This window comes from Heloderma suspectum, chromosome 3, assembly GCF_057233095.1.
Source record: "Heloderma suspectum isolate Gila_16-S chromosome 3, 16-S_ref, whole genome shotgun sequence".
NCBI classification, from domain to species: Eukaryota; Metazoa; Chordata; class Lepidosauria; order Squamata; family Helodermatidae; genus Heloderma; species Heloderma suspectum.
In genome coordinates, this window is record NC_139460.1 from 241733507 (window position 1) to 241752746 (window position 19240).

Genomic DNA, 19240 nt, shown 5'->3' on the forward strand with positions numbered 1-19240 from the left:
TGAGCAGTAACAGAAGGAGAGAATGGAGCCTGCACCCTTATTGGTGAAGGGGAACCTGAGGCTCACAGGGGAAGCTTGTAGTATCTGATGGAGTCAGAGCAAGGCAATTAAAATCTGGTGAAGGTAGGCAAAGTCAAATCCTGGCAGGCAAGATCAGCTCATGTAGGTAAAGTCTGGTAAAGGTACGTAACACAGCATGCAAAGTCAAGACAGTAGCCCTCTTACACGGAGGGCCAATTAAAACAGTACCTTGGACAGCTCCAAGTGATCCTTACTGGCAAAAACTCTTTCCTATTAGGACAACTATACAAGGAAGTTGTTTCAGCGGAGAGTTAAGGACAACTGAAACCTATGCAGGCAAACAAGACCTGTAGTCTGGATAGCTCCCCACTGTCTTCAGAAAGCTGACTGGACTGTTAAAGATCCCTCATCCGATTTTAGAATTCTGAAAGTCGGGCAAGATGGAGGTGCTGCTGGGGACTCATCTTCTGAGTCAGAGGAATATGGAAGGGATGTGTCCTCTGGCTGAGAGGGTCCTGAATAAGACGCTGACCATTTTTCCCCTAAGGAAGCAGAGGCTTATCAGAAACTTTTGCTGCATACTGAAAGGTCTGACGGCTGGGAGTCATGACAATTGCCTGGCATTCCTTGTCAGGTAATGGATGTAGGGGCAACTAGGACTGTATAAATTAGGTGCACAACTCTCTCTATTGCCTGCATCATGTGCTCAATTGAGAGAAACTGTTTTCACACAAAGTGTCATCACATCAATTTATTAATATTAGATCTGGGGGAAAATATAAGTCCTTATTTATTTGATGCTCGTTCAGGTGAAAATTCTACTAAATGGGAGGAGGGGGCGCGAAACAGAGGCCTGCATTTCCTGGATGTCATCCGATAATTTGGAGCAGTCAGAGAGAATTTGAACCTTCTTCTGAGCAGATCACCAGGCCTTTTTTGTTACTCCATCTCTGCATATTAGTGGCTCCAGAATGAATTTATCTGCTACCGTTTTGTTCAATTCACAGCATCGGTTATATGCAGCCATATTCTCTATGGCTCCGTTGCTACTTATGCAAAAGTAATGTAATGGAAATAATGATTAAGAGGCCATTCATTAAATAAAGAAGCAGCAGCTATTAGTGTAGTTGTAAGTCCTGTTAAGCTTGAATAGGATACATAAACCTATGATAGGGGCATGGGGCCATGCATGCTGGCCCTGCCCCCTATGTCCCAATGCATTCCAATCCCACCCCCTCAGGCCCCATCCCTGCCATGTCGAATGGCAAGGCCTGAAAAGGAGGTCTACTCATGATCACTTGATCATGAGTGGAACTCTGCACACCATGTTGCCACTCAGCACGGCAAGGTTGGGGACTGAGGAGTGGGGAAATCACCCAGTGGGACTGAGGAGATGGGTCTCATGTGCATGCCTCTATCATGAGTTTATGTACCCTGTTCATGCTTATTATTTATTTATTTGAAATATTTCTCTGCTGCCTTTCAGGGCAAAAGCCCTCCCAAAGTAGCGTACAATAATTAAACACTTAAGAAAAACTGATACAGTCTTAAAAAGCAATAAAAACAACACCAAAAACAACAATAAAAACAGCAGCAGCAACAAACTTATCGGGGAAGGCCAAAGTAAAATAGTATGTTTTCAGGGCCTTCTTAAAAAGGTGCAATGATGGGACTTGGTGGACCCCCGATGGCAACTTATATTAAAGGTGTGGGGCCACTGCAGAAAAGGCCCTCTCTCATGTGGTTGCCCACCTAACTCCTTGCACAGGTGGGCAAATGAGCAGGGCCTTTCTTGTTTAACACCTGAATAAGACTACAGTGGATTAGACAGCCATTTTGCTAGTTCTCTGCCATGTTCCAGGTTAATGACAATTTCCAATGATACTGTTTGGTTGGTAATAAACATTAGTTAGCTGTTAGTTTGTTAGTAAGGAGGGCAAGAAGGAATCCACTTTGAGAAAACATGGTAAATCTCTGGATTATATAGTTTTGTTGGCCTGCATGCCACCTCCAGCAGCACAGTTATAAAAGTGTGTTGCTAAGGTCTTTACAGAAGGAGTAACTGCTTCCTTGAGTGAGTGCCTGCCCCAGAAAAAACTGAACCAGCAAGTTGGAAGAGTTGACAGATGCAGTGTATTACACAAGGCAGAGACAAAGCAAAAAGGGATCATAGCAATAGGGCTGTGCATTCTGATTCTTTAAATAATTCAGTATTTGTATTTCATTAGCCTTTTTTTAGCCCTCAGGGAGCCATTTATTGGGCAGAAATAATAAGAGCATTCATATTCTCAGGGTGTTTCCACCATCCAGAAACAGAAATACCATAAGTTCAGCTTGCCTAGCTGTTTTTTTGCAGAAGAAATGTGGCACTGAATAAAATACCATGAAAAATGCCAATATTACAGATTCTAGCAGGCAATTTAAGCTTGTAATAATGTATATAATGTATAATCTTTGTGTTAAATGAGCTATCACTCTGCAGCCTGGCCAAAAGGAAAAAAAGGTAGATGCCAGAAAAGAGATCCCCCCCCTTCCTTTTGTACCAGCAGTGCTGACGCCCCTTTCACTTGACTACAGGAGAAGGCTGATTTAAACATTATGACCCTCTCATGGTGATCACTGAAAAATGCTTGCCTGTATCGATATTCCAGGTGGTAGATATTAATATTTTTAAAGGTCTTTTTAAAAAGTCCACTGTGTCTGTGCAGACATGTAACCTGCAGCACCTGCAAACCAGTGCAACCAAGATATCTCATATACATCATTGGGGTGCAGACACTGTGCATGCATGGGATGGCACATAGGGCAAGAGCCTCTGTGTTAATGCATACCATATGGACAACGACTGTAGTAAGCACTCTTTGGTGGTGTCCACATAGAAGCCCTAGTGTTTAAACTAGCTGTCAGAAGTAGGCTGCTTTGAAATGCTTCTAGAAATCCCTAAAAATGACTAATTACATATATGAGCATGGCTTTCAATTGGCCCTTTCCTCTCTTTCAAGAGATGACTGGAAAAAGTTTATTCCATCCCTTTTAAGCCTTCCTTCTCCTCCTTGAACCCAAGATGTTTGTCCTTAACAAAACACTCTACTGAGTTAGTTTTATATTCTCTTCCACTGCTTCTGATTCTCCCCCAGAACTCAGCCTTTATTATTGGTCTCTAACTTTTCTCTCATCAAACCTGTCTTCCCCATGTAATGTAAATCTACAAGCCCTCTCTACAAGGACGGTCAGTCACCTCTGTGTGCTGTACAGCATCTAGAATATTCTTGGAAGCATAAACATGTTGAGGATATGTTTCTTCCAGCCGTGGTGATGCCTCTCTTCCAAATCCTAGCACCTTATATGTAGAAGCATGGCAGTTCCAGTATTTCTTATCCCTGGATTATACAGGACCATCTCATTCACAATGATTTGGAGGTGTAATTGAAAGACGGAGTAAGACTATCTCTGGGCTATAATTACCCCACTACACTATAGAGCGCAAGAAACATCAATGAATGACTGGAATACGTTTGATAGAATATAATTATTTCCCTCATGTGATTAAAAATTAACTAGTGATGTGAAGGAATCTGAATGAGAAATAATATTACCTGTTGTTTGAAGACTGGCTAGAGAGAGGGCTGAAGTGAAACTCGATTCGAATTCAGTCTTTGAAAAGTGTCCCTATTTTGAAGTCTCTGACAGTTTTCCTTACTAGAGAGAAATGACTGAGTTTTACAGAATTAGATTTTCTTGTGTCTTAAAAAAGGTGATGTTTGCATTTGCCCTCACTTTTGCCTTTTCAAATTAATTTCAGTTCTGAGTAAATCAGATGGTCACAGAGTCCTATGTAACTTTGCTAGGCTCATACTTCTTTCATCATATGCATGAAGTGGTACATGTGTATATGCAGCCCAGGAAATGCAAGAGACACAATGGAAGTGGGGCACCCTTAACCGCATCATGCATTGCATCTCTTGCATTTGTTTGATTTTTGCTGGCTCAGATCCAGAGGTCCATGTACACAGCAGTTGGCTTAATACTGCTGCTACTACTAGTAGTCCATAGTAGTAGCAACAGCAGCAGTATTTGTGTAGCACTTTTTAATGTTGAAGACTTACTAAGACTTCACATACATTGTCTTAGTAATCTTTATAATAACTCTGTGAGGTAGGTGGGTGTTATTATCCACTTACTGAAGATGGTGAGCTGAGGCTGAAAAAGAATGGCTTGCCTAAGGCTACCTAGTGAGTTCATGGCAGGGGTAAGATTTGAATGGGGGACTTCCTGATTTTGCACCTCACCATTCCTTTCTACTAGCTCTGTGCTTCATTGTTCAACACATTATGTGCTGTTAGCTTTGGTTGTGCTTATAATCTCATAGAATCATAGAATAGTAGGGTTGGAAGGGGCCTACAAGACCATCGAGTCCAACCTCCTGCTTAGTGCAGGAATCCAAGTCAAAGCATCCCTGACAAGCGGCTGTCCAGCTTCAGCTTGAATGTCTCCAGTGTGGGAGAGCCCACCACCTCCCTAGGTAATTGGTTCAATTGTCATATTGCTGTAACAGTCAGGAAGTTTTTCATGGTGTTCAACTGGAATCTGGCTTCCTGTAACTTGAGCCCATTATTCCGTGTCCTGCATTCTTGGATGATCAAGAAGAGATGCTGACCTTCCTCTCTGTGACAAGCTTTCAAGTTCTTGAAGAGCGCTATCATATCTCCCTCCAGCGTTCTCTTCTCAAGGCTAAACTTGCCCAGTTCTTTCAGTCTCTTCTCATAGGGCTTTGTGGAGGGGATAGATGGCCTTGCTATACTGAGACAAATGTGACAAGCAATTTCTCTTCCACTGTACATATACATTCACCTACTAGACATTTAATCCTATCCACATGGGATCTTACCCATGTAGAAGTGGATGCATCAGTAAAAGTATTCACTGTTGTCCTGCAAAAGTAGGATATATTGGACAAAAGCCCAGCAGAATGTTTCACATGTTCCTCCTGCTGCCTTTTGTTACTACTGACAGAAGTGCTTAAGTAAGCTATGGTTTCCAACAGCAGGCAGGACTTCCTTTCTGAGTCTAGAAAGGTAAATTGCACATTTTCAAAAAGGTGCTGACGTGATGGGGGAAAAGGGTTAAGGGTAGGAGACCACTTTGACATTTCACTTTACAGTTCTTCAAAAAGCAAGAAAATAACTCCATCAAATTTCGATATTTCAGAATTAAGTAGTTTTGTTCCAAAATAGCAGTAAGGAAGCATGCTAGATATCACCATGAGATAGAAATATGATACATTTCCATCTTTTAAAAGTAGGGTTATGTTTTTTAAATTGTTGTTGTTGATAGTACAGTTGTTTTATTTTTACAGGCTTCTACGAAAAGTAGCCACACTGAATTGGTCTGTTAGTTTGAAACCTTGTCAGATCAAAGCACATACTAATGGGGCTTACAGTATTTGAAAACCTATTCCAGTAGCAATCTTTGGTACAATTTAATGAGCAGTTCTGAACATTTGATTCACTTGAACGAAGGCCTCGTATTGTATAAAATTGACTTGTGAGTCTAAAATTCATTTTCCAAGAGATTTGTCTAGTAGTCACTGGGGGGATGATTTGATTGTAATCTTTAGATTTTTTAAACGGTCTCATAAAGAAGGTGGAAAATAATTATTTGGTATCACTGCATGCAGTAGGGCTATGTTTCAGTGGCATGAGATAAAATCAACAGGTTTTAAGTGACAGGAAAATTTAGATTGGTTCTTAGGGGAACTGTTTTTTAGAGCGTTTGGCACATGTTACTTGGGTACTTTTAGGGATATAAATGCTTTCCTATAAGGCCTTAAAATGACTGAATTGTCTTCTGCAGATATGGTTTCAGTATAGAAAGACCTGCTTCAAGTCTAGGGATTAGAGTAGATACATTTTATGCTCTCTTTTTAAATATTTTTGTACTTGCATGTTTCTTAGTTGACTGCCAACTGATTACCTCCTTATCGACACAAGAAAATGTATTTATGTGTTGTTCAGTGACTGAGGACTAATTCATATAACCAGTGTGTGGGAGCCTATGCATGATGGCTCCCCACCTCTGGCAGTTGGGTGTATGCATCTGCTTCCCAGTGCAGCATTAGCTTTGGGGCATTACTGAAATGTGACTTGATCTAGCATTTGCTGATGTACGCTGGAAGCTAAGTCCTGCACATGAGTGTGAGTGCATACAACCAGCTGACTGTGGGGTGGGGACTGTGAAATGTAGGATATTTTAAAATAGTCAATCAAAAGTTGGTTTTAATTTATAGAGGGCATCCGCAACACTGTAGGTTGGGTACTGCAAGCTAAACATCCTTCGAGGACTTAGTCTTACTGCAGACCCAGACTAGACCTAAATTTGTGGAAAAATTAAGACAGAACATCACATGCGTCTTGATTCTTTATTCATTTTGTGTAATTACTAAGAAACAGTCTGCCCCACACCTCACTTTGGCAAACATCCCTGTTCATTTCAAGCACAAAGAAGGGGGACTTCCCACTCCAAAGAAAAACTAGTCCTCTGAGTCCCCTAGGATATAATACCCTGTGTGATAAAGAAAAAGAAATAAGGGCAGGTACAGCTTTCAGATAACTAAAGTTTCCTGTGGTTGCTTAGAAATTAGTACCACCACTACAACTACTACTATGATGATGATGATGTAGGTTTCAGTATTTATACAGTCAGTAACAGTATCTTTAATAACATCAAAATATTAAACCAATTGTTACAATGGTAAAATTACAATAATCAAAACCAAAGAAATAGAGACTTAATAGTTCATAGATAATCCACATATAAACAACTTGTTCCTGAATTTCCCCTACAATTACTTTAAAATTAAGTCAGCTCTACAATGTTTAGATGGAACCCAATAATCTGTATGGATTTAAAGCATTTTGAACTCTTATTATTCCAAAATGAGACAAAACTGGTCCTTTCTTCTATAAGCCTATTTTCTTGCTACCTCACTTCCCCAGCTTTACCAGAATGCCCATCATGCCAGGTAGTGCTATTGGTGTTGCACAAGAGGTCAATTACACTGCCACAACATAATTTATGTTAATGCAACTTGTGTCAACTTGGATACAGCCCAATATTTGTTAATTTGGTCATATACGCCATATCCCAAATTCTGCTGATCCACTCATCAATTAAGGGAGGGTTAGATTTTCCCCAGTTATAGGAGCTAGCCATATGAGCAGCTGTTAGCAGATGCACAATCATTTCAGTGTCCACTATAAGAAGTATTTTGTTGTCATGACAAAATAAAGCCATAACCTGATCCAGTGGTAAGTCTGATCCAGTCATGTTTTTGATTTCTTCTAAAATCAATATCCTAAAACTTTTAATTTGGGGATGATTACAAAATATAGGATGGGTTTGCACAGTATGACATCCCAACCTATGAATAAGCTACATAGTGTATGTTATTTTCGGAAGAATACATGGTGCACCCAACAGATAATCGGGCTTACTGTGGGTTGTTTTCCCCCTCCTTCCTCCTTGGTCCTCCACCCGGTATCCCAGGGTTTTGTGCAGCAGAACCTATCGTCTCTGCCTGTCCCCTCCCCCTCCACTCCAATTGCAACCCCATTTTCATTCCTGCACAAATGGGGCCATTATATATATGTGTGTGTGCGCGCACGTGTGTGTGTATGTGTGTGTGTGCACGTGCGCGCGTATCAGCCCCAGGAATGTGCACAAATACATTCATAATTTGAACAATATGTTCCTTTTTGTTGGTCTTTCACAGTTGTGCACTTAACGGCTGTCAATTATATATAGCCCTGCCTTGTCAATGCCCTTGTATATTTAAGCTGTGAAAGGGAACAAACTACAGTATGAAACATACAATGAAATTGACAAGACTAGACTGCATATAGGCTAATCTGACAGCTCTACTTGGTGGATCTCAGTGTTCTAGTAAACAATAAAATAGATCCCATAAGCCTGCCCACTCCTGGGCTAAGAGATTCAACTAAAGAAGACTCAGGTTACAGGTGGGCTGTGTGTATTCACTCCTGTAAATTCAGATGTTCTTTTTTTGTTTTTCAGTGCATCCATCGAGATTTAGCAGCGAGGAATGTTTTGGTAACTGAAAATAACGTCATGAAAATAGCTGACTTTGGGTTGGCCAGAGACATCAACAATATAGATTATTATAAAAAGACTACTAATGTAAGTGGATGGCGATCTTATCACTTGATCCAGTATCTTTTTCAGTGGTGCATTTAAGTATAGCAAATGTATTCCTAATGGACTTCTTGTACAGCAGCCTAACTTTTAATCAAAGAAATGAAAATAATAGGCAAGTGTGTAAGGATTCCTAACCTCTTTTTACTGGGAAAGGAAGGTTATCTGCTTACACAGCTTGGGAGAGTACGTGTTACATGATGCTTTCTAAAGGATAAGGTTTAGCCGTGGCTTTTTATGGTCTCCATGAAACTTTGTAGCACATTCTTTGACTGTTAGCTAGGTACTGAATATAAATATAAATTTGCCTTTTTGTAATCAGTGAATGATTTTGTGGAATGCATCCATTATGTAATTGCTAACATTTGGTTTTAGTTTTATAAAAGTCTTCTATTACCCACATTTCAGTTTGGAGTCAGTAGAAGCTTTCTCGGCAACCCACTGGTTAAAGAACAAGAGTTCCCGATTTATATTATGCTGTTATAGTATGCTCTTACTACAGACAACTGCTTATACAGTCAAAAACTTATCTGTGATTGATGCTATATTCAGAAGGCCTTAGTGGTCCTGACAGTGCGAAAATAGAGGAGGGTTTATATATGGGACACTAGATAACTAGCGTATCATTTTGGAAGTCCTTGCATGGTCATTCAGAAGCATAATATTTTTGAGTGTATTACCTCTTGTTGCATGAAAAACATTATTTATTTATGTTTATTTAGTGAATTTATATCCCAGCTTCTCCCATGATGGAACTCAAGGTGCTGTAGTTTTGAGTTCCTAGGTGTGGTCTCCCATCCATGCACTGACCAGGCCCAGACCTGCTTCGCTTCAGCAGCCCTGAAGCTAAGCAGCCCTGGTCTGTGGTCATCTGGGGCTGACATGGATTTGTTGAATGACTGGCTGTGGGGTGGGGTGCTATTGCAAAAGCATCCTCCTTTTCTGTGGTCATTGAGGGCCACTTCCAACTTTTCAGTTATCTTACCCCAAGTACATTTGAGTATACCAAAGTAAAATGCTTTCTGGATTATATGGGTTCTGTGGAGAGCAGATGTTTGGAGAAGGGGGCCTTGAGGGAAGTGGATTGGGATTGACTTTTTGATCCCTTCAGTCCTGAATACTATGGTTTTAAGTTCTGATTCCATAGACATTGATGAGAATCACAACTGTATTAATGAGCCAAAAGACTTGTTGATGCTATATTTTCTCATATCACACAGAACTAATGGTTAATTTCCTTTAACATCATACTTTTGGTACTGCAGTTTGAATTAATCTATGCCAAATTAATTGTTGACATTTACTAGTGAATCATGGCAAACCTTTTTGTTAACCTAGTTTTTGATTTTCTATTTTCTGCCCAGGGTCGGTTGCCTGTGAAGTGGATGGCACCAGAAGCTCTATTTGACAGAGTTTATACACATCAAAGTGATGTGTAAGTAACTTTATCTTAGAAACTTCCTTTATCTTTGAAAAAATAATTTACAGCTTCCTCCCGTGAAACTGAATTACATGCTGTAGAAATACATTCAGATGATTAAAATATGTCTCATATAACCTTTTCTCTCAACCTTTGATCGACCAAGGGAAATTAATTTTGTGCAAGTCGGACATCTTTATTCTGACTGGTTAAAAAGCTGGGGAAAAGTTCTTTTGCAGTTTTTTTTTTCACCTTTTAAACAAAAAAAGGAGAGATGTTTTTCTCTTACCATATTAGACTTCACAACCAAAGAAAACAATGGATATTTTCAACTTCATTCCTGCCCTATGGACATTCTTTCAGCAGTATTGTTGATCTCACTGTGGTAGATTTTTATCTTATTTTTCCCCTCCTTGCCTTTCTGAAACTCGTGGTTGCCATTTCATTCCCAGTAACAGAAAGAAAGAGTGGGAGGTGGCCTTAGAAAGTGAGGATTTTCTGGAAGACTGCAAACCAGTGCTCTGTTACTAATCTGGCTGGCTTCAAAGCACATGAAAGGTAGAAAACACTGGCTTCCTCTCATAAATGCGGAAGTTTTCTTCCCTTGAACCTTTTTTTTTTAACAGATGTGCAGCTCCAAAGCATTGTTTTAAATGGTTAGACTTTGGGAGCATCTTGTGAACTCCCAAATACTGGAGTTTCTGCATCTTGAGCTGTGTGGCCTAAAAGGGTGTTTGTTGGAAATTATATAGCTTAATTATTTACATTAAGGATTTTTAACAAAATTGTGAGTACCTTTGGAGAAGGACAAAATTTCATAATTGTCTGTTCCATAGGAGTTATACCCCAATCAGGCTTCCTGCTCATCCCCTTTCAGCACCCCATGCAAATTTTTTGCCATCTTTATGATCAAATACATATTTGCCATCTTTATGATCAAAGTCCTGAGCCACTTCTGGTCAAACAGACCTGAATAGTTGTAGCACACCACCTTCTACAGCCTCTGAGATGGAGTTACACAGCCAACATCTCATCCAGATTCCTGTACCTTGCCCTGTCCTGCCTTTATGGATAGCTAAGTGAACTAGAAAGATTTACTTGCAAGCAAATACAATTAGGATTGTAACCTTAGAACAGCTTGCTTATATCTAGGTCAAATTATGCCAGCCCCGACTCATATTTGCATTCCTGATTCCAGCTGTATCATGTATTTATTACTGTTCTTACACCCACTCTGTCTCCAAGGAGCTCAGAGTAGTTTATATATGGTTCCTAGGAAGTCTCTCATCCAGACAGGTTACAGGGCCAGATCCGCTCCATTTTAACAGTGGACCTTGTGTCTACTTGTGGGACTTTTTCTTCATGAGCCAGAAGCAGATTATTGGCTCCAATGGGACAGGAATGTTAAACCAGTGTAAGTGTAGTGTAGTGGTGAGAGTGACGGACTGGGAGCCGGGAGATCCGGGTTCTAGTCCCCACTTGGCCATGGAAGCTCACTGGGTGACTTTGGGCCAGTCACAGACTCTCAGCCCAACCTACCTCACAGGGTTGTTGTTGTGAGGATACAACGGTGAGGAGGAGGATAATGTAAGCCGCCTTGAGTTCCTTGCGAGAGGGAGAAAGGCGGGGTATAAATGCAATAAATAAATAAATAAATAAATAAATAAACCAACCTCGTTTGGCCTGAGGGCCAAAATCAATTTTGGAGAAGCTCTCAGGGGCTGCATTCCAGTGGTGGGTGGGGCCCAGCGCAAAAGGGGTGGGGCCAAAATGCCAGCCTAACTAAGCTTCAGGAGGGGCATCTCAACCCTTTAGAACTGGGGGGGGAGGAACTGCATAAAAGCCAAGAAACCACCCAAAAATTGGTGGTTGGGGGAAAGGGTCTGGGTCCATCTGAGGAGGCCCGGAGGGCTGGATTTGGGCCCTGAGCCTGAGGTTCAACACCCTTGCCATAGGACTTGCAAGAAATGCCTAGGCAGGGTGGTATCTATCACCAGGGGAGGCCAGTGGATCCAATTTTGGTGGGGTGAAGATTCCATTCTGTGTTTCAGTTACAACCAGCCAGAAGTCTAAAGGAGCTATCCAAGGTGCTGAAGTCTATCCCCAAAATGGGTCCAGCACCATCGATAGCTCCTTTAGACTTCTGGCTGGCTGTAACTAAAACCCAGAATGAAATCTCCACCCTACCACAACGTGAGCCACCAGCCTCCCCTGCCTATCACTTCACACATGCAGCTGTAGACATAAATAGCGGGAAAAGCTAAGGACAATAGAGCATGTCCTTTCAGACATAGAAATGTACTGCTCAAGTAGTTTGTGTTATTAAAGGTAGACTTTTCTATGCTGTCCTTGGTAAATCTGGCTCAGTCACATTTTTATTCCCTTTTTTAATTCTTTAGATGGTCATTCGGTGTGCTAATGTGGGAGATCTTCACTTTAGGAGGTTCACCGTACCCTGGAATTCCAGTTGAAGAGCTTTTCAAGCTGCTTAAAGAAGGGCACAGGATGGACAAACCTGCCAATTGCACCAACGAACTGTAAGAACTCTTCCTTACTGGGCCATAGGCTGAACAGGGTGCACTAATATAAATAGTAGCAATACATTTGGTTTGCTTTTTTAATTATGGGAGACTGCTTGCTTTCTCTCTCTCTCTCTCTCTCTCTCTCCCTCCCTCCCTCCCTCCCTCCCTCACACACATTTTTTGTTTTGTTCCAATGAATGCCTATAATATTGCATACAAGGAGAGCTTCAGAAATTTCAGTGGAAAGTGTCTGATTTAGGACAGTTTGAATTATGTAGAGACATATGTACCTGCCAAAAACAAGCCTCAATAAATGGATATTTAGTTTTAGTTGCATTTAAGACATTGACCGATGCATGGAGTAGATATCCTCAGAGTCTTCGATATACATCTTGTGCAACCTTAGTACTGATTCATGAAGGATGTACATCATGACATTTAAGCAACATGTTTCAGTTAAGTACATGTTTGTGCTTTCCTAAGTTGGAATCCTTCACCCTAGTGATCCTTTTCATCCTCTTCTAGTCAAATACCCATTAACAGCAGGCCTTTATTCATTACTTGCCTAGAATCATGCAAGAGTATATTTTGTCAAAAGAATTATCCAGGGCCTGAAAATCTTAGGTTTTTGTTTTAAAAAGCATTTACATATCTCCTGTGGCTGCCTCATAATCCCCAAATTTTCTTTACTTTCACTCCCTGTAAGCACAACATATGTATGGTTCACAGAATCATCATGTAACCCGCAGTGGGGCTCATGAGTTCTGCACATACCTGTAACTATAGTACAATTTGCAGGACTTTCAAGACAATTAAAATATGATATTTTACTGTTAGTGCTGCATTAGTACTAGCTTAATGTCACTAATGTGATATTTCATCCCCATTGAAAGAGTAGAGATAAAGATGCTGTGGTTCATGCATTTTGGCGGGAGGGGGGGCGGAGGAGCACTGACATGTGGGCTGAATGACTAGTCCAGCACTGAATGACCCCAGAGCCAGCAAGGGATGTGTGGCAGGGGGACACAAATATAAGGGATAGGGTAGCCTCATTGCTTTTTAACCTTTAAAAAAATCTAGTGCTAATGTGAAAGGTCCAGCACTGTGGTTAAAATTAAAACTCACAAATTGTCCACACAGTTGCCCAGGTCATATGGTGTGGAGGAGTTGTAACACTTATCATGCTCGACAAGATTCATCTTTGCCAAATGTGCCAAACTTTTAGATAACAGTACAGAACATTCATTTCAGGCAAATAAGAACTTTCTGTTACAGAAGTGGAGTACCTGTGGCCATGCAGATGTTGTTGGTTCCCATCACCCCCAGCTAGCAAAGCCAATGGTCAGGAATGATGGGAGTTCTAATACAACAATATCTGAAGGACCACAGGTTCCCCACCCCTGTTCTGTAGGCACTATAATTATATTGTAAGGATGATGATTGAATACATATGCAGGTGGGACATAAGAACTACCATAATTCATTTCCTAGTCTGCAGATATGTTTTTTAAATAAAGAACACTGTACTCCAAAGTGTGAATTTGAATACACCCTGACTTTTAGCTGAACACCAGAGAGGCACTGTGATTATGAAACTTGCATAACACAATCATAGAGTTAATTAACACGGTGAAATGCTGGTTTCCACAGCTACATGATGATGAGAGATTGTTGGCATGCAGTGCCTTCCCAGAGACCTACTTTTAAGCAGCTTGTGGAAGACTTAGATCGGATCCTCACTCTCACAACTAATGAGGTGAGTAAAGTTATTTGGCTAAATAACTCATGTGATAAATATAATTAATGGTGTTAAGAAACAATGTGGGTATCCTTATATAGATATAGAATAGCTCCATTGGGAACATGCATATTACTGAAAGTATAGTTGTCCTATGTTCCTCCTGGAACTTTTGGATTTACACAACAAAAGGAGGAACGTATTAACATTTGTGTGCATGTAATTCTTTTTGGTATTTCTTATAAATACCAAAACAACCTACAAGAAGTGTGAAGGTCATTGACCAAGATGTGTGCTTGGTGGATGGAGGATAAGGAATTGAAAGGCTTATGGGGTTTGTTTATTTATTTACTTGTTCATTTTTATTTGTTTATTTATTCAGTTTTATTCTCAGCCATAATGGACAGATGAGAAACCAAAGACCAGATCGGCCTTAAAGAATTAGAACCTTTTTCAAGGGCCTGATGAGATATGTTTAAATATCCCATTACAGGATCCCTGCCTGTAAGGGTCAAGTCACCCAGTGCAAAGGGTTGAGGGCAAGTTTAGGGCACATTGCAACCATGTGCCCATGCATATGAACAGCAACCATTCACTTATGCAGATAAACTAAAGGAGTGCACTCAGTGACACTTTTGTGTGTTGTGGGGGCTAAACTTCTTTCCTGGTGATCCCAGCAACTGAGAATCAAATCTGCCTCTCTCCATCCTAGGTTCTTTTTCTGGTCATTTTTCTGCTTCTGACTTCTATATATGTACATACATAGGAGTCTAGATATAACACTAAGATTAGTTAAATACTATGTTAGGTTGGGAAAAGTTATTTAGAGATCTGTTGTGGCCACAAGTTATAAGTTTTCCTAGACCTGCATTTAATTTGAAATGTGGTTTCTTCCCAAGTGGCCTTTGGCTGGTGTTTACATCAGAAACAGGACATACTTCTACTAGTTTTCATGGATTGTCTTTCCTTTATATTATTCCTAACAAGGGATAATGTGATGGGAAAAGGGAGAAGATGGTCTATGTGCACCCATGGTATTGACTTCCCAAAATCTGCCAATCAACCTATAGTTGCATATTATAGCAGACAATCAAAGAAGGGTTATCATATAACACTAGTCATGGTAATGGCCCTTGAATGAATTCGTGAATCTGCTTGAATCACATGGATATGATCTTGCTTTGGGTGTTCTAATAGTTTCCTCCTTCCACTTGTGCCAGAAATAGCCTCCTCCAACTTGTTCCTAAAAGCTGTCATGTTAATTTATATGAAGGAAATGATGACTACTTTTGAAGTCAATGGGAGATCTGCCACTGATGGTGGAGGAGCCACAATTTTTAGCCTGTGCGCACAGATAGATTCACATTGTCTCTGGATAGACACAGAGATCACAGAGACCAGACATGAAAGAATACTTATAAGATATGGAACTAATGCTAGATCAAAAGTGCATGAGCTATTTTTGCTGCATATTGTATGCCTGTGTATTTTGCATTGGATTCATCATCACTGTCTTCATAGGAAAACATTCACAATGCTTATTTTTTGTTTACTAAAATAGTCAGGAAATTTGTTAAAAACCAGCTTTATTTAATTGATTTTTCTCATCTTAGAATCATAAGTTGTGGTTTAGCAAATGAAGAGTTGCATTTAAATGAATACAGCTGCTGTGCAGAAGTTGAAAGAGAAGGAACGTTTCAAGGGGGGAAATAACTTTATTCTCCTGCCAAAACTATTGTTTCTAGAACTTCTTTAGCCCTGGCTTTGGATTTAGTGTACACTATAGCTCTTTTTCTCCCCCCACGCCCGCAAGCTCTATTAAAATGCAGTGGGTGCAAGCCATCAGGACATTCTCTTGTGCAAGACCCATTGAAATGAATGGGAGCTCTCCAAGAGCACTGTCATGCTTTTGGTTGGCTCCCAATGATTTCAGTGAGGCTTGCATAAAAGAACTAACTAAGTTGATCGTGTCCCATGAATATTCGTGCAGGTGGCTGCAGTGAGCAAAAAACATGCAGTATGCTGTCCTACAATTACTTATTTTGTTAGGTAATATTTGAGATGCTCAGTTCAAAAAGTTGCTTGTGCCCATTAAAATGTTATGATAAAATAGAAAATAGTCAGCTTGACCAAATGGAAGGATCTTTCCCTCTGAAAATCACTTCCATGTGTTGGACAAAAATAGTTCCATGTAGGGTGAAGTTTCATTTTTATCATCGTAAGCAAAATGTTTGCTTTTGATGTGGCTAGGGTATACGTTTCATCTAGTGTGGTTAAAGTTGATGTTGTTGAAACTGACACATCTGCCTCAGAAGTCCTGTTGTTGTTGTTGTTGTTGTTTTGGCTGTTTCGTTTTCTTTTTCACACTCCTCCAAAGATTTCTGGTTTTATGAGTAGTTATTACTATATTTTTATCCTGCCCTTCCTCCAAAGAGATTGGGGTGGTGCACAAGGTTCTTCCTCCCTCCAGTGTTATCCCTACACCAACCCTGTGAGATGGGTTATCTATCTGTCTGTCTGTCTGTCTGTCTGTATTTATATCCTGCCTTTTAAAGCTGAAGGCCCTCACAGAGCAGTTCAGAATTAAAAACAACAATAAAAAATAGTTCAGCACATAACATAAAACCATCCAGTATAACATCTAGATAGGACCATAAGAACAGCAGCAGTTGAAAAACATTTCAGACCAACATTTTAATGGAAAGCAGATAAGAATAATTAGGTCTTTAAGGCCTTTTCAGAACTCACCAGTGAGGGAGCTAATCTCAGATCCTATGGGAGGGAGTTCCATAGGGATAGATCCACTGCTGAAAAGGCCCTGTCTCTCATACCTGCCAACCTAACAGATGTCAACAGCAGGCACATGAGCAGGGCCTCTATAGCTGATTTTGAGGCTGAGGCCATTCCACAAAAGTGCAGGTAGTCCTTCAAATAATCTGATCCCAAACCTGGTCTAAGTTGAAAGAGAGCGACTAAGCCCAAGGTAATACCAGCAAGCTTCATACAACAGTGGGGATTTGAAACTTTCTCCAGTCCAATACTGTAAGAAACAGGCAGTTGTGAAAGTGATTTATCTTTCTTAATGCGGAGTGGCCTCAACCTGTTAGTTTGTGCACGTCCATAAAACATATATGCAGCACATGCCACAGTTCAGTCTGAAGGTAATGTGAGATTTACTTGTATGTGTGGTTATTTGCCTTGTCTTGCAGGAATATCTAGATCTCAGTGGACCACTGGAACAGTATTCACCTAGCTATCAAGACACAAGGAGTTCCTGTTCTTCAGGGGATGACTCTGTTTTTTCGCCTGATCCAATGCCTTATGAACCTTGCCTTCCTAAGTACCAACACATAAATGGCAGTGTTAAAACATGAAAAGAGACCTCTATTATTCCACAAAGGAATAAGGAAACAAGAATGTCTACTTACCATGTGAAAAAGAGAGCCTTTCTTCAGACACACGAGGTTTTTGTTTGTACATACGAAATGTAGGGACCAAAAGAAAACAAAAATGGGCAAAATTGTGTTCTAATTATATGCGGGGGGGGGGACGTTGTGCTTTGGAACACCAAACAATATTCAGAAGAAGAAGAATTTTATGGGCCACATATGGACACAAATTGTCAGGTCAGTTCTTTGACCCGGAAACCGCAGCACCCTTTCAAAATCCAATGGGCCAGTTGGACTTGAGGCAAACACTGGGTCAGCCTTCCTTGTTTATTTTGTAATATTTGGAGAAAATATATGTTGACACACACTTACAGAGCACGAATACAGTATATAGGTGCTGGATGTATGTAAATATAATCAAATATGTATAAATATATATTATATATTTACAATGAATTATTTTTTGTATTGATTTTAAAATGGATGTCCCACTTCACCAAGGAAATTAGTATCCTTTTAAAAAAGAAACACCTACTTGTAATTGCTGTTCATACATAAGACTTTGCTTTAAAAAAAAATCACCATCCAAAGGTGAAAAATTCTTTGCTTTCAGGGAAAATTGTATCTCGTTAATTTATTAATTAATTGGTAATGTACAAAACAATTAATCTTTTATAGGGTTGTGTTATGTTGTAATTTAAATGGCATTTCTATGCAGGCAGCACAGAGAACTAGTAGATATATTGCTCAAACTTTACTAGTTGTCAGATTTTTTTTTTTAAGAGAGAAATATTTACGGTATATAACTAATTTTGGGAATTAAGGTTTAGATTAATTTGGGTTTTTAAAGTTCAGTGAGAGGTTATCGCTCTAACTAAAACCAAAACTCTCATAAATAAAAAAATGTGTCCATCTACAAGAAAGTATTTTGCTCTCTGTATTTCCAGTTTGATAGCTGTTTTGGTTGTCATACATTACAACTCCTCAAGGGCAATGGAGTAATATAGCCTTAACCAAAGCATTATTCTTGGGCAATCCCTTATCATTTAGATGGATTTGCTCAGTGGGATGAGCCCTATACAAAGGGTTCCATTGGCTCGTGAAAGAAGAAAATATTCTAATTTGCCTAAACTGTGCTACAATTTTTAAATGTCCAAAATCCCCATTTCCATTTTTCTGTATGTATGTGCATCAAACTAGCAACTGTGTTTACTGAATTTCCAATAAGGCTTTCCAGATATTTTAATCTAATGCTAGCTTTTGTGGATCTTCATGTACTCCGTTTATGAGAGAGCTGAGGTTGTCATAGTGGCAATTATAGAAATTCTTTTTGGAATCCCACCATCTTTCTGAGGGCTTATTTTATTCTTGCTCCATTACAGTTTTCCAAACCATTCCACTCTGCCAGGCGTAAGTACTGGGATCTGGCCAAAAATATGACTGCATTTCTATAACTTGTCTTTCAGAATTAAAAGCATTATGTTTTCACATTCAGAGCACCTTTCACACTGGTGTAGCCATGCAATATGAATGCAATATTCATTTTGACTTTACATATTTAAAAAAGGGGGAGGGGGAATAAAAAGTATTAAAATCTGTTAATTTTTGTACTGACAATAAAAATCTTTCTACAGATATTAATGTTAACATAACAAAATAAATGTCACGCATCTTATTTTTTTTAATCATTTGTGTCTTAAAGAATGGTTTCAGGTTTTCTGCGTATTAGAATAAGAAACTGAGTGAACTCCTCATTCGTTTGTGTCATCTAGTGTCTGTATAATGCATGGTGGTAGTTTACATTTAGCATCAAATGCTCTTTCCACGTAATTCGAGGTTCTCCAGCCTTGAAACAAGTGATTGGTGCTGTCAAAGCAGACAGCACCACTCATCTGCAAAGTGATGAAGTAGGACAGGCAGCTCATTGCAGCATGTGGGA

At 39.8% G+C, this 19240-nt stretch overlaps 1 protein-coding gene across 4 annotated transcripts in view; it reads left to right on the forward strand.

The window, feature by feature from the left end:
* Positions 1–18968, forward strand: part of FGFR2 (fibroblast growth factor receptor 2) — a 212059-nt gene extending 193091 nt beyond the window's left edge. For all 4 annotated transcript variants that reach the window (XM_084846048.1, XM_084846046.1, XM_084846045.1 and 1 more), the window contains 5 exons: positions 8095–8217; positions 9597–9667; positions 12052–12189; positions 13825–13930; positions 17122–18968. In XM_084846048.1, the coding sequence (XP_084702174.1) occupies positions 8095–8217; positions 9597–9667; positions 12052–12189; positions 13825–13930; positions 17122–17286 (603 nt within the window). In that variant the 3' untranslated portion in view covers positions 17287–18968. The remainder of the gene's footprint in view (positions 1–8094; positions 8218–9596; positions 9668–12051; positions 12190–13824; positions 13931–17121) is intronic.
* Positions 18969–19240: the final 272 nt, after the last annotated feature.